This window comes from Choristoneura fumiferana, chromosome 14, assembly GCF_025370935.1.
Source record: "Choristoneura fumiferana chromosome 14, NRCan_CFum_1, whole genome shotgun sequence".
Taxonomy (NCBI): Eukaryota; Metazoa; Arthropoda; class Insecta; order Lepidoptera; family Tortricidae; genus Choristoneura; species Choristoneura fumiferana.
Genome location: NC_133485.1, coordinates 2,498,583 through 2,522,943, shown reverse-complemented (window position 1 = coordinate 2,522,943; position 24,361 = coordinate 2,498,583). Strand labels below are relative to the sequence as shown.

The window sequence follows — 24,361 nt, the reverse complement described above, 5'->3', positions numbered from 1 at the left end:
TACTCCAGTAAAAGAAAAAACAATAAGCTTAAAAATATTTTTTAAGAAAACGTTAACTAATATATTAACTATATTTGTTACAAAATAAAATAAATGAAAAAAAAGCAACGGGTAGGGGACTCGCGAAATAATTTCTTCATACTAAAGGGGTAGTGTCATGGAGAAGGTTGAAAAACACTGACTTGGACCGAAGAGCTGCCAGCTTCCTCGGACAAAGAATTAGCTTGGCTATTCAAAGTGGAAACGCTGCCAGCATCTTCGGGACCTCGCCTGAGGGGTACTCTTTAAGTAATTTCTTCCACGCACGACTAAAGTATGGAACCAGCTACCTGGGACAGTGTTTCCGGAGCGGTACAACTAAGGGACCTTTAAAAAAACGAGCCTATCAGTCTCTCAAAGGGTCGGCAACGCACATGTGATACCCCTCATGTCATGCTCGTTTTCCCCTTTATATAAAAAAAATATGTTTTAGTTTTTATTTTTATTTTATGTATTTTAAGTTTAGGATAGTGTAATACTTATACTACTTGTTACGAACGCAGTTATAATGTCTAAAACAAAAAACTAAGCAATTATGGTGGCCCGGATATTAGTGTTTAGAGGACCTGACTACCAAGCTTGTGATCCCGGGATTAATCCCCTTTGATATTTGTATGAAACTTAATATGTTTGCTCTCAAGTCTCGCGTGTTAAATATGAATTTAATACATTTACTTATTTATTGCCTTGATTAAACATAGTTTTTGTTATACAGAATCACATTAATTTACACCATCTGAAGATAGAGCCGGAAAGAACACACTTCTGCCACTGCGGGAAAGCATTTTCGGTGAGTTATTTTTAAAGATAAAAACGTTCACTACAAGTTTATTTTCGTGTTCACATTTTTTTTTTTTATAAATGTGATAATTTTCGATTATTTTTTAAACGTCCTGTACTTCTACAAGATAACCTAGAAACTGCAACAGAGAGACATCAAAAATGTGCCCACGAAAATCAAATAAAATAAACGCTCGAGTAATCACCCAGTCGCTGGAAGTGGCACTTATAATAAATCACAAATTTTTTTTTTAAACGAAAATACAAACTGAAACATGGACGCACAGAAAAAAACCCAAAAAAAAAAGACCAGGGCTGGAATCGAACCCAGGTCCTCAGCATTCCGTGCTGCGTGCCATACCCTTACGCCACCACTGGGCAAGGAGTCCCCATGCACCACACATTTCAGCCTGCTTTTTTCTTAGTCACTTAAGCAGCGACATTAACGACATCTATGGTTTAGCTCATCGAGAGACGTCAACATTCCTTCGGCTCAGCGCAGCACTGGTTCGGTGCAGCGCTGGTCTCTTTTTCTGTGCATCAATGTTTCAGTTTGTATTTTCGTTGGATTTCACGGGATGACCGTAAAAGTAACAAAATAATTTGGAGTTGAAATAAAAAATACAAAAGACTCCAAAAAAACAATCTTAATTTTCTTAATTTTTTTTTTCCAGAGTAAATCCGTCCTGGCCCGCCACATGAAAAGCCATGATGGCTTGACCTACCCCTGTCCTGAATGCGGGCTTCGTTTCAAATCAGAACCCTACGTCAAAGTTCACCACCAACTGAAGCATTTGAACATGACGCGAGCTGAAATCAAGGCCCTGAAGAAACCAAGAGAGGTACACTTTTTGGAAGGCGACAAAATAAAGACTGTGGTGCTAACTGGCACTAAGAGAGAGAGAAAAAAGAAGATAAAGGAAGCTGAGATATCAGAGGACGTTATGTTCGAGCAGGACAAGTTGAGTGTGCCGTTGTTCGATTTTGTTGAACTGAAAATGGAAATCGACTAGTAGAAGCGTAAGACTGCTTTCACAGTCATGGGCATTTTCCGGGGGGGTCATGACCCTTTTGTTACCGCCGTTGAAACTTCGGTTAAGTTTCTGCAACTCATTTACTTCATCTGACCTTTGAAGGCTGGTTATGATGGTTACAGATAATAGAACCAGGGGAGCTACTACGAAATTCGAAAACCGAAGTTTGTCTCTTGCCGTCCCGCTGCTGCTTGTTGTGCTCAATACGGGAGTGAGAGGGACGTTACGATACATATTTCGTAGTAGCCCTACTGAGACCTTGTCTAACACGCTCGGAATCACAATCGTTTCACTTCTTTTTGTCACACGGTGAGCAGGGTAGAAAGAGATGAATGTGATTGTTGAAAGAGATAGCGAGCCCCCGGGCGATAGACAATACGGCCTCTTATGGAATACACCCTATTAATCTTTTGAATTTTTTTTTAGCTAAGTTTTTTATTAGATTTACAAAATAAAAACATTTTTTATTATTTCTTCTCGAACGCACCGGATTTAACCCTTTATATGTTGGAACTGAAAACAGTACTGAATTCTAGTTTAATTTCATCTGTTTTTAGCATATTCTGCTGATTAAAAAAAAAAAATAGCCTTAAATATGGCACATATCTGTGTCAGGACATACGAGGGGTTAAAAGATATTGTAATACGTAGAAAATTATGTCGATATGGCGGTAAAAGTTAAAGAGTATTTGACACCAATCAATGACACATTTTTTTTTAAGATTGGTTTTTGGAGTATTTTTTATTTCAACTCCAAATTTTTGTTACTTTTACTTTTTTTGAGGACCTGGGTTCGATTCCCAGCGCTGGTCTCTTATTCTGGTTTTTCTGTGCATCTATGTTCCAAAATTTGTAACAAAATTTGGAGTTGAAATGAAAAATACAAAAATACTCTAAAAACCAATTTTAATTGTTTGATTGTCGAGTACCTAATTGTATAGAATAGACGAAATGTAATTAACTATATAACATGTACAGTTAGAAGCAGAAGTGAATGAGCTTATTACCTTGGCAATAGAGTCGTTTTTGAGCACCGCAACCGCTCATCAACTTCTACTGCTGGTTGTACTTTATTATAGACAAATTGTAATAATGGTAGTGTTTGAATTTAACTTGGCCATTTGAGGTAATATACTATACAGCTAGTGCCATCCACGAAGACGCGTGATTTTGTCAAAATTAGACATTAATGACATTGTAATAAGAATCACGGCACGCGTCATCGTGAATGACTCTACCTATATCGTTGATCTGCATAGTAAATGTCTGTGTGAAATACTGTAAAATTGCCAAAACCTACCTCAATAAGCCTGGTTTAGGTCTGCAAGAAAAATCATGCAAGTTGCTTACGTTGAGATTCCGTAACGCCAACGAGTTTAAAGTGATCTATCGAGCGCCGCAACGTACAACTTGGATTTTTCTAGCGAGTCTAAACTGGGTTTTAGTAACTAATTCGTCGAAATGTTTTTAGTTAAGCGGCCTACTCAAAGATCTGCTTCGTTTCTTGTTTCGCGTTATATTTTTTGCATTTTTTGCTCAAAGTACACAAAAATGGAACGAAATGAAATTGAATTAATTAATTAAAGCGAAAAATATTGTCAACCCTGGTAAGTTGTCATGTATACCTTAGTTAGCATAGATTATTTGATAGATCATAAATAATACAAAAATAGCAAATTTGCATTGACATCAGGTGAGATAGAAAGAAAGGTTTATTTTGGCTCCATAAGTACCACCTAAAACTAAGACTAGAACTAGCACTACAACTATGTTACTTGGTGACACGGCAGGATACCAAAAAGGGTCTCCACTCAGCATGTGTTGCCGCACATTATGTGCAGTAACGCTGGTTTTATGTGGAGCCCAAATAGGAGATAGGAGTCAATCACGTTCAAATATACGTAAAAAAAAGTACCTTACGGCACTAGACTGGCTGTTTGGAACAAAGCGCGCGGCGCATCAATCATCAATATTACTTTGACACAACCCCTGTCACGGACGTCAACAAACTATAGTGAAAGGTTCACAAAACCGCGCTGTGAACAAATTTTGTGCGCCGTTTTGATGTAAGAAACATAGATGTCGATGCAAATTTGATATAGAGGGGGTAATATCGATTTTAAGACTGTCGTTCCTCGTATATTTGGTAAAAATTTACACAAAACAGCGTAGTCTACTCTTTAATTTTATTGAAATAGGGTTTGCATATCAATAAAAAAAAATAACGTTAAGTCATACAGTGTGACTACGGTTTTTAAAATTATTGAAAGTGGATTCTTTATTTTATTTTTATTTTTTCTTTTTTGAGGAAAACAAACAGCAATACAATCATAATAATATAAAGGACCATTTACCCCCAAGTATGTGTAAATCTGTCTTTGTGTTACTCTTATACCGTAACTCTTTTTCGGAGGGGCAGAATACGTCTAAAATACTTAGATCATTCGTCGCTCAGCGAGCTATGGAGACAGTAATGCTATTTCTTTGAAGGATAAAATCCGAAATCACGTTATCCGACAAAGAACTAGTCACCGACGCTCAAAGAATTAGTTCGCTGAAGTGGCGTTGGGCTGGCCACGTCTGTCGCAGGACCGATGAACGGTTGGAGATTCGAACCCGCAATAATGTTTTGTGGTGCTGCATGTAGTAGGTATGCATTGCAACTTGAAGGAACAGTAACTTGGTAAAAATAATTGGAAGTCGAATGGTTAGGACTCATGTCGTGTAAATCGCTGTTATCTCGATCCTTAGTACCTTGTCTAAATAAGCAGTTATTGAACATGAAGTCACAGTCGTTCATTCATTTACTGTGAAAGGGTTCTAGTTTACGGCGGTTCACTTATATCATAAGTATTTTAGTGTGATATAAAGTATAGCATTTGTGATCTCCGCTCCTGAATGTAGATAAAGTTAATGGTTATTTAATAATAAATAAATAGGTAAAATTACGTTTTGTTCAATTAATAACAAAATCTAGTTTAAGTGTAAAGTTTTTCCACGTCAAAGTTCACATTGACGTAAGATTGATTTTTACTTGACCTGTGTAAAAACTTTTTTCACTACATCTATACAACATTTACCTTCATTCCTTTCACATTTTATCTTTCGTGTTGTGTTGTGATACTCTCTCTTTCTCTCTAGCTTTGATGCGACACAACACAAGCCGTCACATGACACTGCATCAGATAAATGTGAACGCAACCATATAAAATGTATGAAACCGATACCGTTCTGACGCGACACAACACTACAGATAATAACTGTAAAATGTCTACCGTCTGTACGACACACGTGACGCTACAGTAAAACAAATATTATTTTTAAAATATGTATTTACTTAGACAGCTAATAAACACTTCATATTTGAGCACAAAAACGAGTTATTGCTAACCTTAATGCATAAAGTTTATTGAAAAACCATTATTATATAATTACGTAACTCTCATAAATATGATGCAAATCAATTGTAATAAATTAATAAATGCCCAATTTACGAAAAAAAAACTAAAAATCTAATTATGTTTAAATAATTTTCAAAAACACAACACTGCAATTTTAAAAAAAAAACGGTGAGACTTACAAGGATAAATAGTTATTTGTGTCACAAGGGAGCAAAATGGTGTATTACGGCGAGGGCGTACATTGAATCCAGAATGTAGCGATGGATTCTACAATAGAATCCTGAGCGTAGCGAGGGATTCTAAAGTAGAATCCTGAGCGTAATGAGGGATTCAAGTGTTAACGCCCAAGATGAAAATAAATTTGCTCCCGAGTGGTTCATACAAATTTCACACCGAGCATTAAGAAACTTGAAAAAAAATATCAACATATTATTAAAGAACAACCAGCATAGAAAATGGCTTGGCTTTACAATTTATCAACTTCCAAAAATGTCATTTGCAATAAAACACTTAGAAAAGCCTTGAACAGAAAAGTTGCACTTTGCCTCTCGTTACTTTTCTGAAGGAGAGGTGTGAAAACAATATTAAAACTGAAAGTTATGAATTCTTTCATATTCTTTTTTTAATAGAAGTTACTTTGGGCCTTAATGTGCAAGGATGGCCGATTTGCTCGTCCCTTAGCCTTCCGGCTTCTCGCCGTCCCAGTCCACGACCCGACTGTCGCACCAGACGTAAGCGCCGCGCAAGTCGGCGTCCAGAGCGACCCAGAGCGGCGCCGCGGCGCCCTCGTCGATGGACAGAGGACCCTTGTGGGAGGACATGTCCGTGGCCACGTAACCTGGATGCACCGCGTTTATTTGCAAGTCTGGAAAAAGATACAATGGCTCTTTATTGAACACCAAAAGTAAGCAATACCAATATCTGTCACCAGCACCAATATCTGACATAACAAAGCGTCCGTAATAAATATTTGATTTGACTCTGTCAGATAGTACAGGGTGCAGGTAGTACAGTCAGCGTCAATAGTACGTAGCAGTCAAGATCACCAAATACTTGGAAACATACAAATAGTCATTAACATTGACCCAATCAAGGCGATCAAATTGCTCAGGGACATCCATCGCGTACAAATAAATCGGAGCACGCACATCCTACTGATAGCGTAGCAGCCATAATATCCAAAGTATGGACACACTAGAAACTGAGCTTTTAATATAAAAGGTTTTAAGGTTTAATCTCGTGTTGAGTGCGAATTAACACGTCAGATTCTACTTTTTGTTTTTGACATCACCGAAAAGAGTACCAACTTGTCAGTGATCGTTCCGCCTTTCATTTGGAGCCTGACGGCTTTTTTCACATTTTTAATTTACATTGTCGGAATTCCGGATTAACGGATCCTTTAATATGGCTTGAATTGGCCAGTATAATGTCGCTTGAATGTTATAAAGTATTTGGCGACGTGCATGCTCCACTATATTTGTACACGATGGATTTCTCGAACAATTTGACCGCTTTGACTGATTCACTGGTAATGACTATTTTTGTATTTTCCAAGTATTTGGTGATCTTGACTGCTACGTACTATATGACGCTGACTGTACATAAAAACACAGGTTTAGGTTGCGCGTCCACTGCATCGGAATCTGAGCGTACGGAGCGGACGGATTTGTTGCTATGTATAGATTTATATGGTTCTGCGTGCACTGGAACGGCATTTCTGCGCCGTAGAAATCCATACAGAGTAACAATCCGTCGCTCCGTGCGGTGTGTACGCTCCGAATCCGATGCAGTGGACGCGCAGCTTTAAAGACATTTTTCAAGGTAGGTATGCAATGGTCAGACATGGGTAAATCCGGATCTGAAGATTCAAAGAGTCAGATCCTCAATCGGATCTGAATCCCTTCATAACTCCTTTCAAATCTTATCGACTCCGGAGTTACTAACTCCGACCAAGTCCGGCCGGATCGAGCGGCTCGTGATCGCCGTCACACTCACTCGCTCCGCTTTCACTATCGACTCGGATCGGATCTTACGTTTGGTCGGCGCTGAGTGAGCCGGTACCTACGTCGGTACTCGCGACGGACTTCTCGCTCGGTTATATTGGAAAGAAATGAGATAGAATTAAAACACAATATAATATGACCGGAGCGGGCGACGCATATTTAACACTGTTTTCAAGCTTCAAATAGTCAAACAGAAACTAGTAGGCTCTTTAAGTAGCTCATAGTTCTTTAAAAAATACACAATTTAGAATTTTTCAACATTAAAAGGACGAAACGAATCGGTACTTCAGTTCAGTACATTGACCTTGGTACCTACCTACCGAACCGAGCCGGGCCGCATCGGCCATAGATAAATAATAATCGCTCGAAAGAACCGGAGTCAATAAAGGAGTCGGATTCATTAAGCGGATTCGTACCAGACACCGGGACTGGATCTAGTGAGTCAGATCACTTAGCGGAGTTGAGATTACCATGTCTACAATGGACGGCTTTATGGCTTCAGAGCGAAGGGACGGTAAATCTAGGCACAATTACAAAATACTAGCTGCCCCGGCTTCACAGGGTCATTTTTTGAAACTTTTCGTTTCAGTCAAACTTTGGTTTACACAAACAAACAATAACAAAAATAATTAGCCAAATAGATGCAGCCGCTACGGCGCCGCCGCGAATACGGACCAAATTAGGAAAAAGATCCGTAGTTCTAAATAGACTATTAAGTTAGTTTGGTTGGAGACTGAAAATCAGCGACCTCGCTGAGTCTCACGTCCATTATGCCTCACTTAATAATGTTATCTTTCTTGTATTGTAATTTTAGTTGTGATGGTGAATAAAATTATATTATTTATCGACGAGTTCGTTCTTTCCTTTATTTGTTTTGATGGGGTTAAATATTCGAGTAAGTAAAATTGAGCCGCTGCAGAATCTTCTCATCTTTGTTTGCTTGTAGGGTAATAATTATCTGAACCTACTTAAACGATTTAAAAAAACGATCACTAATTTCCATTAAGAGCGCGCAAACATTTCGTCCAAACTCGTCACTCGCGCGATCTCCTGCCCGCGGCGTGAGTCGCCCGCACACTAACACGGTTTGTGCTGTGTGCGTGCGACGCGGCGTTGCCGACAACAGTAACACATCTTGATCATTGTACATTTTCCACCGTAGTAAACTTAAGAACTTTTTGTGGTTATATAAATATTTTCATTTCTTAATAAAATAATTAATATATTAAAAGTTTTTTTTTATCTGCCCTATTAGCACGTTAGTTAATAGGTAGATATGGATTAATTTGGAAGCTTAGCTTGACTAAATATGCACTTAAAATTTTCAGATTGAGTAAGATTTTACATAACGTGTGTAAATCAGATGACAATGCAATATTATTATGATATGACTGATCTGATGATGGAGCTGAAATATGGCCATAGGAACTCAGTAATAAATCGACATAACCACATCGGCTTTGAGCTCGTTGACTCGTCTTGACAAGTGCTTGGCCTAGCTGGTAAAACGATAAAAAGTATAGTCAGTAAAAAAAACCTTGCAAAAAATTTTTTTTCAGTGCGCGAAACACATTTACTTTTATGTATATAGTATAGTATATTTCGAACGCATATAATAATATATGATGGTATATTGTGTGAGGGCACATAGTACTTAGCAAATAGCTAATATTAGCATCAAATAATATAATATTGGCAATAATTTTACCTTTTAGTGAGCTTAAGAAAAAACAAGTATTTTAAACATTTTTTATTTATGCATAAAGGAGATTATTATATTACCCACGGGGAACCTTGATACTAATAAGAATCAGGGTTCCCTGTGAGTAGTATTAAATACGCTAGGAAAGTATGTTTCTAATTGGCATTGTCCTACTTTTCCTTCCGTCGACAAGTTCTGGCAAAAGACAATTTTGATAAAAACGAATCAATTTTGGTTCCATGTTGTTCGTCCAAAATTGGTCGTCTTTATTAATTTTTATAGATTTGAGCCGGAACTCAGCACCCGTCCATACAGCAAATAAACATACATTTTTTTGGCTGAAAATAAAATCACGCGATTATTGTTTTTTGTTTAATTCACGCTTTTTGGTGACATCGCTTTACAATTGCAATCTATTTGATCTACATAGAAATGTAGATCAAATAGATTGCAATTGGAATAAAATATATACCTATCTTCTACAAGCTAGTACAGTCGAGTTCATAAACTTGTGAGCAAAATTTTGATCAATATTTTTAACGGCGTAGAAGCGTGTTCAGATCTTTTTGATCAAATCTTTGCTCACAAGTTAATGAACTCGACTGTACCATAATACCCTACTGCATGTTACATACCCTACTGCATATAACTACCCTAATGATAAAAATTGAGCAAAGGAAGACATCATGAGCAAATCTGCATGCAAGGAATTACGAAAGAATTCAACGTTGTTTGTGAATTTCTGGGCCAGCGTGAGAATTACAATCCGTACCCTCTCATACTGAGAAGAGACCTGTGCCCAGAAGGGGGACGTTTATAAGTTGGCAAAAGTTGTTTATTTTTAAAGGGAAACTGCTTTGGCTTATGTATTAGCTAAGATATATTCATAATAAATCAAATAAATAAATAAATTGTTATTGTTTTTTGTTCTTAATTAAAAAAAAACGAAGATAATTATTATATTGTGTGGAATTGTTTTTTTTTTTTTCTAGTTAACAGTATCTATTACCTGATATGGAGTTGGCCTTGTATTTGATAATACCAATCATGATTGGTATTTACCGTACCATCAGTCTTCCAGAATTTAATTTTTTTGTCTATGATGGCCTGTTCGGGGTCGGGGGTCGGTGTTTCGCGCCGAATATGGGCATTTAATTTCTACTATTCCCTCTTCAAACAGGCCATCAGGAGACGCTCCTAAAAAAAAATGCTCGGAATCTATAAAGAGCCCACACTTCTGCACGTTGACACCTTCTTGCTTTTCCAGCTGCTTGATGGCTACTGTCTCATTAGTCTTGCCATACTTGACAGCTGCTACGTTGCCTAAGGAGTACGAGTAGACAAGAGACTTGACGAGTGGCGCAGAGTTGGTGTTAGGCCTCCTTTTGCAAACCTTGAAGAAAATGTTATTTTTCTTGTAAATATGTATTCTATTACTAAGATAGACAGAAAAAACTTACATTGGATACGAGTCAGTACATCACGGGCTGCTGGTACAGTCAATCAAATTCATTGTCAGGCCACTTTAAACCTTTTCACAGATAATTTTATAATGACTGGAATAGTAGGTGTTAGGGCATATCATTTATTCATGCATCATTATGAAAAGGTTCAAATAAGGTGATTTTAATAATTTCTACACAAACACTCATAAATTTGGAACAAAAGAAAATAGCTGAACATATATGGGGGCATGATGGGGCTTATTTTGATAGTTACTGCACCCCCCACTATCTGCTTTCATTGATCTATGCCTCGATTTATATATGATATCTGTGCAGACGAAATCGTCAGTAGCAGCTACATAGAAATACATAGTTTACCGTAGCACTTACTTTGCTGAAAGACGATGCTGTCAACAGGCTTCTTCGTAGCTCCAGCCACAGTGTACTCTCTGCCTGCAGTATGGTGTCGCGTTCAACTTCGTGTCGCTTCTCTACTAAGTCTTTCAAGTTTTGCAAAAACAGATCTTTGGCAGTCTCGTATTGTTCTGGCGTCATATCAGGTTTTTGGCAACTTTCACCGTAGTCATTCTTGTCACTCCTGAACACTATTTTTTTCTTTATGCCCGGTCTTCTATTACGTCTACGGTTCCGCTCACATCGTTTCAATTCCAAATCTTTAATGGATTTTTTCGGACTTTTTTCAAAGTTTGTTTTGTACAAACAGGTCAAAGGCTTCCCGGTGTTAAATGATACAACAGCAGCGTGACAACGAGCTGTGTAAGATTTTTTCAATGAAAAATTTATACGTTTGCCACCTACATGTTTTGCCACTATGCTATTGAATTGTTCAGCGCGATTGTTATTTACGTCATATAACAAGCTTTTTGAATTGAGTGCCATCTGACTTGCTAGGGCTGATAGTTTTCTAAATAATGTCTTAGCCAGCGGTACCAAATTTTCTTCAGTTCTCCTTTCTTCCGTGCAGTAATAATTTTCACAAGCGCTGTGGTCACCAAGGACATGTTTCGGGCTGTTCAATATGTCGTTTTTGAGATTAATAATTTTCTCAGATTCATTCGTGTGCTGAGCCTTGCGAAACCGAGCTGCGGCTCTTACTGCTGTACGAAGTCGAGTTATTTTTTCCATTGGTAATAATTTTCTTTCAGGTAGTGGAATAGATGTGTCTTTTTGTAGCTGCATGAGCTTGCTGCAGTAATTTCGAAGCAGATGGTTGGAACACTCTATTTTTTGCACCTGAACGTTTGAGTATGGCCGACTTTCCAAAATTTTTTTATATGTACTTGCGTCACCGTCTGCTATCAGGGTCGCATAGATTAGATTATGGGTGGCCACTGAAGTTTTAAATCCTTCTACTATGCTAACCTGTTCCATACTGGTGGAAGATCCAGTATGATTCCTGTTGCATTGGTGAGTGGGAGGAGATTGATTTTTGGCTACTGATCTGGCGCAAATTGTACAGTACTTATTTTTAACGGCCATATGAAGCACTTTACCTGTAATCAATATAATGATTATAATGGAAGATCTTTTTTTTATTATTTTTAATATTTTTGATACTTATTATGGAAGAAGCTGCCAAAAAAAGCCAAACCCGTTAAACATGTGAAAACAAAAAAAAAACAAAAAAAACATGCATAAAATGTGCTAGCTAACAGAATTTCGAGTTGATAGAAAAATTTATAGAAAAATTTATACGTGTGAACCCTGACCTACTTTGGTGTAAGCGCGTGACACGGATTGTCAAGGTTCTAGATTCGAATCCTAGGATACATAATTTTTTCTATGGATTCCTGTTTGAACACGAATTCTGCCAATGAAATCAATACAAAAAATGACACTTTACCTGTTTTATAACCTATAATTGCAGCTGCTCCTGATGCTGCAGAATAGTTTGTCCTGTAAGAGCGTTTAGACCAACATGCATCAGCAACAACTGTAATTGCAGGAATGCCGTTGATCGTATCTCCGCATTCAGCTGCTATTTGAGCTTCTTCTTTGGCAGCTTCTTTCATGCTATGTTCAGCAGCAGTTGCCCACCAATCAGAAACATCATTGTGACACTTATTGTATAATCTTCCATTTAAAGTTGGTAAGTCCATGGATGTTAGCAATTCATTCAAATTTGTTCGCCCACAGCCAATTAATATTGATCCTGTCACGGCGGCGTGACTTACAGTCATTTCCTGATGATTTGCGCACGAGTTTATAGCAAAGCTTTGATTACACATATTACATTTGAAGTGTGTAACTGACTGTAAGCCAACGAGTTGTTCTTTCGTAATTTCCATATTGCTTAGTGCGCAGCCTAAGCCTGGGTTATGAGCGGACATGGCCTTTATTTGATCCATGAAATAATTAAAATCTATGATTCTACGACCTTCGATAACAAATGGTGGGCTAGTCGTAGAGTTAGGTTCTATGATCTGCAAGAAAGTTAGTTATTTATAAAAATTCGTTATAAAAAGTCGGTTAAAAATAAATTAAGCATTAAAAGTGACTGAGAATCTAAACTTACGAAGTTAAAATCTTCAGAAGGTGTTTTATGAAGGTCTTGCTCAATTTCATCAATGTCTTGTTCAATCATACCTCTAGAATTTATACTTACAGTGTCCAACTGTTCAGTAACAGGAATTTCATTACCTATCTTACATGTTTGAAGATCATCTATCAACGCTGAATAAATATCCTGGAAACATTATACCATCAGCTAAATAAGTGGTCTATCAATTTTAAAACAAGTTCCTATCAAATGAATATGTCGCTATAATCGAACTTTCAAGTTGACAGACACGTCTATTGCGTCTATTAGCATTATTGTTTTGTAACATGCAAACGATTATTAACTTTAGGATAGTAGACCACATATTTTGCTGGTGGTACCTAATAAAATATTTTAAAAACTAGACAAACATTATTACTGAGTAAAAATGCAGCATAATCAAATATTGTTAAATGAAAAAATATATACTCTGAATGCGTCATACATTTTCCATAATATCTTCTGTATTAGGACTTATAGAAGTTTCATGAACAGGTGACGTTTTAGCGTGTTCTATTTTTCGTCTGAAAAGAAATACAATCTTAAAATCAAGAAATTAATCATAAATCCGATTTGAATTAAATTTATAGTCAAAATAACATATACGGGAATTATCACGCTATTTTTACACAAGTAATATTTACCTCGACGTTTCGGCAACGTTACAGTTGCCGTGGTCACGAGTAGACTGAAGTGTGGGGTGTCAAGTCTGCCTAGCAGCGCGTATATGGTATTTTGACTATGAGTGAGAATCACGAATGTTTAAAACGTTGAATTAAATTTAACAAAAAATCGTATTTATTATTGATCTCGGATGTAAAGTAATTGGAAATAAGTATTGGTAAAATAACCTTTTTATAGCAGTTTCAGGCTGTTCTGTTATTTGCCTGAAAATAAATGCCATGTTAAAACCATAAAAAGTAATGTTACAATAAATTCGATATGGAGTGAATTTAATAAAAAAAATATATTTATGGAACTATATTTGAAATCTTGGATTTACAGTAATGGAAATTAATAATGATGAATAACCTTTTTAAAGCAGCTCGTGTAACTTTAACGTTACTGTGTTTTTTTATACCAAATAATTTTCGTTTATTTCCCATATCTGAAACTATAAGATTTTTACTGTAAACAAGCTTTTATTTACACATAAATATATAAAGCTATAAAAGCTTTAATAAATTAGTTACATTTTATATTTTAATATATTTTTTTTTTGCTGACTGTACCTTTGTCCATGACTACCACCCAGGACCAAAGTACTCGTCAAGACAAATGTAATGAGCCCAAACTCGATAGGATTATATCATTTTATTGCAGAGTTCTTATGGCCACCTGCCAGCTCCATCATCAGATCAGCTTCATGTCATAATAATATACTATTGTGATTTAATTCTCACATGCACGCAAAGTTTCAGCTCAATCAGAAATCGGGAAGTGGGTCGAATTTAGCTTCCAAAATTTAACCAATACTAACACACTAACATACATACTAATAGGACAAGTTAAATAAATGCTTGTGAAATGTAAAATGCATCTACCCGTATTAGTTTGAGCGAAAATTGCGAAGAATTAAAATATTTAATTATGACATGTAAAATTACTTACCAAGTATCAATCAATTGTGGACGCGCTATAACTCCCGGGTGTTTGCAGTAAACCTTGTACAGGTTGTTAACCTGAGAGCGGCGGATCGGTGAGCGCAGAGCGATACGTCCGTTCTTCGGCAGAGCCCGGCGCTTACTGAGTCGTAACTATTTACGCGCGAGGTTATATAATCGATTTTGGACCGAAGTTTAGAAAATTGCCAAAATTAAACTAGCTATTATTAAGCGCTGAAAAAAATACTACAGACTAAACGTTTCCTGTAGATTCATAATAAAATTGTTTTCTTTGCAAATACATTCTAATAAATGAGAAAAAAAATGATAAAGTTGACCGATTTAGACATTTTGTAGAATGGTATTTGAATAATAATAACTAATATTTTGATACACGTGATGTCTTTATCTATGAAAAGACTATATGTTTTACTAGAAAATACCAAAGTTATATCATTTGGGGTGGGTTTTAATGGAAATATTTCACATGAAAGTCAGCTCTGACGCGTATTTTTGTAAAACCCCACCAACAAAATGATTTGGTAAAAAAAAATCGCTGATGGAAATAAATTTAAATCACGCCTATGCTTCAGACTAAGGGTTTATCTATACGGTACATTAGTTTTTTCTTAAAAAATGTAAGCATTTAGACATTAATAAGGCATCGGAAAAACCTCAAAACCACTGAATGGCCAACTTTTTGTTTGCACGCTCTTAATTACGCTATCATATATTCATAGGTTACTGTTTACTCTAGGGAAGTGCAAAGTTCTCGTGGAACGCCAACCAATTTGCGTGCAACAGATATTAGGATTCCTTTTAGTTGATCGTCCACGTCACACCTGGCCTGGCAACACTTTCGCGCAGCCGTGTTAAACTGCTCCCGGCGGTCGATATTCGCGGACAAAACAAAACTAACGTCAAACCCGGTCAGATCACAAAGCCGTTCTAACGCCCCACAACTGTCTCAATAAGGATTGCGTTGCGATTGTTGCATATAACTCGCCAATATGGATGACAAGTTCTCTGATGAATTGCTTAGGATGATGGAAGCGCAGAATGCAATGGACGAGTTCTGTGAAACGGATGCTATGCTTGAGGAATACGAGGTAAGTGTTCGGCTTAATCGTTCTATTTCACCACTGTCTTCAGGCTACCTTGATGTTTTGACTAATAAATAACCATAGGGACTCCTTATAGCTTGCGTTTGGTGCAGGAAACTATCGACGGGGTATTTAATGTTTATTTTGCAAATTATTTAGACTCTACCAGCCCTTTTGTACAGACCGTTATTGCTAAGAAGATTTGGGTTTAGGATGCAAAGACATCTAAAACGATGATTTCTAATAGCTATTGATAAAACAGACACCGTTTGTTCTCTAAAGTGAACAAGGACATATTTACATGAAAAGCTGGTTCCAAACAGTTCGACAGGTGTTTTTATTAAACTTCAATGTACTACGAGTATATGCTTTTGACAACACAATCACATAGATAAGAAGTGGTTCGTGTTATCAGTTTGGGAACGATTGGATGTATTTTATGTGCCGCTTTAATTTAAAGATTTTAAAGATTATACCAGGGGTTCTCCGGCACGGACGGTACATACACTCGTGTCGGCTGCATACGTACATATCTAAGCCACACACACATGTTAAGGAATCACAGTATAAAACAGTTAGGGAACTAGGTTTTGGGGATTGTAGTATGAATTAGTACTTTTTTTTTCGATTAATATTTGGTTAGTTTCACTAGCTGTGATGACAACTCATCCTTAAATTTATCGGGAACTCGAGAAATGTAACGCAAAGCTCGAGATCTCGTGGTATTTTATTTTGAGCGGCAAATATAACGTTATCTGGTTTGTTTCAGACCTCAGAAGATGAACAAGAGGAACAATCCCAAGAGGTCCCGTGCTCGGAATCCTCGTCCAACACAGATATCGTGTGGACATCAGAAAGATTCGAACCCGTCGTCGTCCCATTCCAAGAGGCACCCTTAGAAATGCATCCCGACCTAATGCGAGAAGACGCAAGAGAACTAGACTACTTCCTTTACTATTTCGATAACGACATAATGCTACAAATTGTCGCCAGCATCAATCAAACGTACAGGGAATTCATTGCCGATGAGAGTAACCCGATGAACCCCGCAAATTGTCATCTTAAGAAATGGCAGGACGTCACCATCGCTGAGTTTTATATTTTCTTAACCGTCTGTATGCTTATGACCAGAAATAAAAGGTTGAAACTTGATGAACATTGGGCTACGGACCACCTACTGTACTCGCCCATTTTCGGGGCACTCATGGGTCGCTCAAGATTTTCCTCAATTTTGTATCTTCTCAGAGCTCCGACCAGCACCGCCCAGCTCAGCATAATAGACTTTCTCGTAAACCACGCGCGAGAGAAATTTAAAAACGCCATACTGAATCCATCGAAAGTCCTAACCGTGGATGAATGCGTTATACCTTACAAGGGAATTACCTGCAAACGTGACCTAAAGAAACCCGGTGTTAAATTATTTTTGCTGCGGGATCTGACCACAAGCTTAATTGTTGACTTCACGCTTTATTTTGGCGCTGAGAAAACAGATCAATACATACTTAACAGTCTAAGATCATCAGAAACCGTGGTAGTTGGTTTGCTGAAGCCATATTTCAATTCCTACCGACACTTGTACGTCGACGAACGGTACACAAGCCCCAGATTGTTTAAATATCTGTACGATAACAACATCTACGCTTGTGGCAAAACCGTCAAGAACAAACCCGGGATGCCAGACTTTATTAAAAACTTGGATAATGGTGTAATATCCGTGGGTTATTGCCCTCCGCTCACAGCGATCCAGTGGCACCACAAATCATACACGTACATGTTGACAACCATTCACAACGACGGGATGACGCCGACAACGAAAAAGGATAAGATAACAGGCAATTTAATAACGAAACCGAACGCGTCCATAGACTATTCTAAAAACATAAACAATCCGAACTTGGACACCGCTGATTACATGATGTCTTCGATCCGTAGCTTGTTGCCATTGCACTGGCACAAGAAGCTGTTATTTCACATTGTGGACATGCATTTATTGAATGCTTTCAATTGTTTTAAAATGATGAAGGATGTAGCTAGGCAATCGTTCGCGCAGTTTCAGACGAAGTTGATAAGACAGTTGATAGAGACGTACAACAATTCGCAAATAAGTTTGGACAAACCGTTGAGAGTTAACAGATGTATCAAGGATCCCGTGAGCTTGTTGCCGCCGGCGGCCGCGCAGCACATGCCGGCCCGAGCGGACAAGTATCAGCGGTGCAAAGTGTGCGCGAAACAGAAGAAACGCAAGGACACTCGCTACATGTGCACTATATGCCAAGTTTATTTATGCGCGTGCCCTTGTTTCCAAATACACCATGCGCAGCAGTAAAGTCTACTACATTCTGATTGATGTTAAATGTTACTCATGATAAGTGACTCGGCGACCGCGGAAGTGGGCAGTTGTGTGGGGCCACAGTATCACTGTGACACAACTGCCCATGAGAGATCTCACTGCAAGGAGATGATAATATGCCTGGGTACCGACATCCGAGAGAAGAATAAAATTAGAGTTAAGAAACATCGACAGTGTGCTGTACAATTTAGAGTTTCTCTACTTGATGACAAGATGGTGTTAAGTTTGCTACCCCCCAAATTTAAACGGGGTGGGTGCAAAGAAAGGATTGTTGGAAGCAGTGTCCATAGAAGTTTGCCCTCCTTCCTTTATGTAATACTTCCGCAGTATCTGCAATCAGCATCAAACATAGGAGTATGACAATAACCTATGTTTTGTTTGATGCTGTTTGAGGGTAGTCTCATTTTATCTAGTCAATGTCTGCACGTCTTGTTTATTAAACAGCAAATTATAATAGATGTTACATTATGTTATAGTTAAAATAACTTTTAAAGTATTTGATGGATAATCAAACTGGGACATATCATGGTCATGTATGAAAGACTTAGTGAACAATACAACCATTAATATTTAACTTGGACTTTTATTATCCTTTCAGAAGTATTTTGGCCATGTTTACTTTGAGCATGAGCATAAAATTGCTTGGTTATTACGCAATTTGTTGAAATCCATACTTAATATTATAAATGCGAAAATGTTTTTGTGTGTTTGTCCGTCTTTCACGTCGAAACGAAACGGAGCGACGGGTGAACGTGATTTTTGGCACAGAGGTGGCTCCCGGAAAACTGCACAGTTCCCGAGGGAACAGCGCGCGGTAACCGAATTCCACGCAGGCGAAGCCGCGGGCAAAAGCTAGTACTTGTAGTAAATATACCTAATCAGGATGACTGTGCCAAAAAACTCGGTTTATGAATGCGAAAGTTTGTGAGTGAGTGCGTGTGTTTGTTACGGTTTCATACTAAAACAGTTGGATGGATGGGGATAAAGTCTGATTTGCAGATATTTAGCTAGATCTCGGGAAGAACATACGTCACTTTTTATCCTAATTTTCCGATTGGATCGGTCCTACAACTAGGTGCAGAAACATGCAATTTTATACAGGTGTTGTTTACACATAAAGGTCACAACGTTTTTTCTTTGGAAATTCCCATGGGAATTTTATAAAATCCCGGAATTTCAATATAGATGCCGGATATGGTATACGCGTGCAAAGCCGCGAGTACTGCTAGTAGAGAAGAGGGATTATGAAAAGGTTCTATTTGGAACAAGACCCAACTGCTCTGATTCTGTTATTTACTTTAAAATAATACATTGTGTCTTAAGGGCGGTAAATCAGGAATTACGAGCGAGAGTATTAGAAGCCCGTAGTCGAAGACTGAGGGCTTTAATGAGTCGATGTTCGTAATTTTAGTACCGACCGTGCGACATATAATGTTTTTCATCACATTTGCGAGTAAATTTGTATATTTGTAAAAGAAAAAATATTTTTTACAAAAATTGCCGACACCTTAGGCTGCGCTCTTGGCCCCTTGCCCTCCCCCTCCCGCAGCATGATGATGATGAGCCGCGTGTGCGTGTGGTCCTGCGCGCGCACCACTATCAGTACGCGCAATGACTCATTTACCAACCACGGGTTTCATGACAAGCACATTAAGGTCGAGGGTTTTATTTGGGGGGGTTGCAACCAAGGTAGCCTGCATGTTACGACACTGTTTACGAGCAAGTGTGATGTAAAAATTATATAAGATTGTCGAGGTGTTACTGTTATCCCTCACTACGGGCATAGGGCTTGTAGAAAAGTTATATAAGATGGTCTTCAATTTCAGTATTAAATTTACTATTATTACTGTAAGTGGCAGCTTAAGGCTTGGGCTAGTATCAGGTACGATGACAGGGTTGCAGTTCATTCTGCACAACACCTACAGATTCAATTAATTGTTATCAAATATCACCTTGAGATTTTATCTTGTACCCTACATGATACTCAAAGTATTAACGGTATAGATAAGAGAGTCTGTTAAGAAAGCCATCGAAGTTACAACATAAATTAATAATCCTTAGACATAATTAACTAGTCTAGTAGAAGATTGATATTATTATTATTATCATTACGAATTATCAGGTTTATTGTGATCTTCTAGCTATAAAGTACAGTGATTCATAAACAGATATACCTACCTATGGTCTGTCCCAGAATTCGAGATACTAAAATGACAGTCTGAAATGTCAAACGTAAAAATAATGTGGCCAGCATAAAAGGAACAGTGCTGCTCCGTGATTCCGGTTTCGTAAATAACCGATAAAATGTTTATTTTACGATAACAAAAATAACATTAATGCATTCAATATTCTACTTTCCATTTTACTTTATCATACGATAAAGTGATGAAATCTAAGCACAGGTAAAAATACAGTGTTCATCACTTAGTGCCAACGTAAAAATAATACAGAGGGGCTACTACAAAACTAGAAAAACGAAGTTCGTATGGCACCGTCCCTTTCACTCGCGTATTGAATGAGATAAGCGTCAGCGGGACGGCAACATACGAAGTTCAGTTTTGCATTTCGTAGTCAGGGCCAGCACCAGCAGGGCTACTACGAAATTCGAAAATCGAGTTCGTGTCGTTCCGTCCTTCTGACACTACTATTTAATTTAATACGTAAGTGAGAGGGACGTTACGGTACGAACTTTGATTTCGAATTCCGGAGTAGGCCCTCAGATATCACAACGTCATTGTTCATGTTTTTCGTATTCAAGTGGTATTCAACCGATTTTCGTTACTTTACTCGTATTGTCATCGGATGTGATCAGTGCGTTTTCTCGTGTTTTTATTTAGATATTCATATCATAGAATAATAAATCAAATATTCATTATTCTCATATTATTTAGTTAATGTAAAACTTACTTAGAATGAAATTGAAACTTAAACATCAACATCTATAAAAAGTCGAAATATCTCGAAACGGTCGCATTTTTATTAGACCTATTTTACCTTTTCTAGAATGTCCTAAGTGCCCTACATTTTAGTACATCACGGATCCGTTCATATCTTAATATTTTACGACATACATACATAGGTACCTACAAAATCTTTCGGTAATAACCGGTTGCGGCACATCACTATTTATGAGACGCAAAAAACAGGTAACACATGAAACGTCATTTTAGTATCTCGAATTCTGGGACAGACCATACTATACTTTAGATTGGGGTTCTAATTTTTTTTTATTTTCAGGTCATTAAAACAAGGTGTACATTTTTAGGGTTCAATACCCAAACGGTAAAAGCGAAACCCTATTGGACCCCACTGTCCGTCTGTCTGTTTGTCACCAGGCTGTATCTCATAAACTGTGATAGGCAGCTAGCTAGACAGTTGAAATTTTCACAGATGATGTATTTCTGTTAGAACAAATACTTAAAATAGAATAAAATAAATATTTAAGGGGGGCTCCCATACAATACAACAAACATTTTTTTTGCCATCTTTTGCTAATGTCAAGTTCGACTCGCACTAGGCCGGTGTTATTTTTTATTTTATGCTATTTATTATATAATTACACTAACTGATCACAATCCTGCTGTAACTATGTAATTTTCCAGGATATAAAATATCTGGGTGCCTGATTTCATCAAAATTAATTCAGGAGTTTTTGCACAAAAGAATTAACAAACAACCACCTATACACACATCGATACCTCTTCAAAAAAGTTCAGATTATAATCTTATTTTGTATGTGTTTTTGTTTTTTATACTGTTACTAATTTTTACCCCTTTAAGTCCCTCCTCTATGCCTTTAATTAACCCCTGGTATGCTTAAGACACGGATCCGTGTTAAATTTAAGGCTATGTTTTTGTTTTTTATTTGAATCAGCAGAGCAGAATTTGTACTTATTAAAAGAGATAAAGGTTACAGCTCATTAGAGCCACCCTTCACCTGACCAGCACCTCATCGACATTAGGCATCCACTCCTGGTCGACACTCGACAGGTGGTCCATGCGCAGACGGCGTGTTGAGAACGAGTGGACCTCGCGCAGTGTAATGAAGGGGGGTGGAGGGGGTTGAGATCACCGCATCGCAAGCGTGCGGGCAGCGTCCACTCTACTCGCCGTCCGTGTGTGGCAACCTCGCGAGTGAGGCGATCCAGTGACACTACAGAGTTGATAGTAAGCGCATGCCCATACAAATCCATATGAAGAATATAAACCGCTCGAGACGAGGTGGTGGAATCATCCATTTTTAATTTTGAGTTGTGTATGGTTACTGCCTCAAAATGGGGCATAATTTGAAATGGTAAAAATTGGTTAAAAATGTTCAATAAAGAATGCTGAATTAACTGAAATAATGTATACTTACTGCGATTATCATACATTCTTTGATGAATTTTAGTCAGTGCTGTTACACCGACTTTGGACACCACATATGAAGAGTTGCCCCATTCCGGTGCCTGTGTTCCCTGCCTTGCCGCTTCAATATACTGATTCATCAAGTCAGACAACTGCTCCACAGTGAGATTCTCATCCTTAAACTTGTTTCGTAGGGCCACACTGGGAATCTGTGACAAGTGACCACAAGAGCTCGAGATGTTAACTACTTTGGCCCCGTCTCTGAGTATAGGGAATAAGACCTCACAAGTTGACAGCAAGCTGAAGTAGTTGACAAACAAAGTTTGCTCCGCTTGCACGGCAACTGGCTCAGTCGCAGCACTTTTAAACGCAATAGCGGCGTTGTTGACCAAAATATCGATACCACCGTACTTTTCTTTAACGTAGTCGCGGAAAACTTTAACGCTCTTGATACTAGTGATATCTAACTGGTGAAATTTAGGAAATAAACCTTCTTTTTCAAGTTCTTGCACGGCGCTCTTGCCTCGAGTTTCATCGCGGGATGTAAGATAAACTTCACCCTTGAACCGCTTGCAGAGGCCGCGTACGATAGCAAAGCCGATTCCTTTATTTGCACCGGTCACTACTGCTACCTTGGTAACCATTTTATTGCGATAAATAATTACGATGCTCCAACTAATTTAAGTCCGACGGTAGGTATGTATCTTGCTTCGCGTTCGGCAACTGGCGCACAGACTAATAAGAGATACTACAACTACAACTGGCGGGCGAGTCTCGACTCACTGACAGTTGAGTTGAATGAAGCAGTGTTGCCAACCCTCTCGAAGCAAAAATCAGCAGTTCGATTCGAACTTAAAAAAACTGTAGAAAACAGTAGCTGCTCAAAACAGTATATCTCTACTGTCTTACAAAACTTTTAGTAGATTTAGGAGGTAGCTAAGTAAAAAGTAGTAACATGTAACTAAAATAGGACTGCTAAATAAACCTGACACTAACTACAGAAGTGGAATTCGCGCTGTCATCGTTCATCCACCATTACGTCTCATGTCATATTTCGTTTTCTAGATTTTTTTTACCGTACAACGGCAAAACCTACTAGACACTGGCAAAATTGTCCTCCAATGGACAGCGCCATATTTTTTTAAAAAACAACAACAACAACAGAAGTGCCAGCTAAGCAGCGTTTCCACCAGAGATGTGCGAGGATGTGTTGCGAAAAATGTTTTTCATTAGCCAATAGATAAGCTTCATTTAACTCGCTTCGCTCCGCTCAGCTGTTTCCGTTTCCATCAGATACATTAAAATAAGTAGTTTAGTTTGCGCTGTTGGCACCTCCACCTGCCCTGTTTGTTGCCACGCTGTCTTTCCCAGACAGATTTTTTTTATCGAAAATACAAACTGAGACATAGTCGAACCCAGGTCCTCAGCAATCCGTGCTGCGTGCTAAAACCCCTACACCACCGCTGGACAGGAATCTAGACACGATTTTTTTCCTATGCATTCGTATCTCAGGTTGCTTATTTCTACTACGCTACATCTATGCACTAGCGACATCTATGTTCCGCTCTATATCTGTTCTGTGTTCTATGATCTATGTTCGTGAGAAATTTTTTATATTATATACAGTGGTGGTCATGTAATTAAGAAACGATTTGTAGTTCCAGATTATTTTTAAACTAAATCATGTCATGTGTAGTCGTGTTCCTTCTTAGAAAACTAGTTACGTTATGAAACAGCCACATGAATAGAGCAAAAGGGAATTAAGAATAAAAGAAAAAATTGCTTCATTTTTTTACAAATTTTGTTTTTATTTTCTTTAGTAACAAATTCAAATAGTAATGAAGCTGGAATAATTAAGAACGATTTATTGAACTGTTCGAAAGTTTTTTTATTTGAAACTTAGATTAACTAAATCACACTAACGTTGAAGTTTGTACAAAAAAAAGCAATGTAATACATTTTAACTAAATTAATAGTTAGTGGCATGTCCACG

The 24,361-nt window shown here is 37.8% G+C and overlaps 2 protein-coding genes and 1 long non-coding RNA gene across 3 annotated transcripts; 1 reads left to right on the top strand and 2 right to left on the bottom strand.

Annotated features, from left to right (window-relative positions):
• Nucleotides 1-567: 567 nt before the first annotated feature.
• Nucleotides 568-1,850, top strand: LOC141434697 (uncharacterized). Its single transcript, XR_012452084.1, has 2 exons — nucleotides 568-829; nucleotides 1,494-1,850. It is a non-coding gene; the product is annotated as an uncharacterized lncRNA (long non-coding RNA).
• A 3,317-nt stretch (nucleotides 1,851-5,167) lies between these two features.
• LOC141434696 (carbonyl reductase [NADPH] 1-like) lies at nucleotides 5,168-23,140 on the bottom strand. Its single transcript, XM_074097128.1, has 2 exons — nucleotides 22,379-23,140; nucleotides 5,168-6,119 (listed from the first exon to the last, which is right to left on the bottom strand). Exons 1-2 carry the CDS (start codon nucleotides 23,010-23,012, stop codon nucleotides 5,932-5,934), a joined length of 822 nt encoding a protein of 273 aa, XP_073953229.1. The 5' UTR covers nucleotides 23,013-23,140; the 3' UTR covers nucleotides 5,168-5,931.
• LOC141434694 (uncharacterized) lies at nucleotides 8,993-15,283 on the bottom strand. Its single transcript, XM_074097127.1, is given in 10 exon segments — nucleotides 8,993-9,297; nucleotides 9,969-10,084; nucleotides 10,086-10,352; nucleotides 10,795-11,918; nucleotides 12,269-12,848; nucleotides 12,941-13,111; nucleotides 13,410-13,488; nucleotides 13,816-13,851; nucleotides 13,997-14,078; nucleotides 14,576-15,283. Coding segments are annotated over 9 exon segments (2,646 nt in total). The 5' UTR covers nucleotides 14,071-14,078; nucleotides 14,576-15,283; the 3' UTR covers nucleotides 8,993-9,098.
• Nucleotides 23,141-24,361: the final 1,221 nt, after the last annotated feature.

Coding starts and splice junctions, on each gene's coding strand:
- LOC141434696 (XM_074097128.1), bottom strand. CDS start 23,012: ATGGTTACCAAGGTAGCAGTAGTGACCGGTGCAAATAAAGGAATCGGC. Junction 6,120..22,378: donor AAGAATGTATGATAATCGCA/GTAAGTATACAT, acceptor ATCTTTTTCCAG/ACTTGCAAATAAACGCGGTG.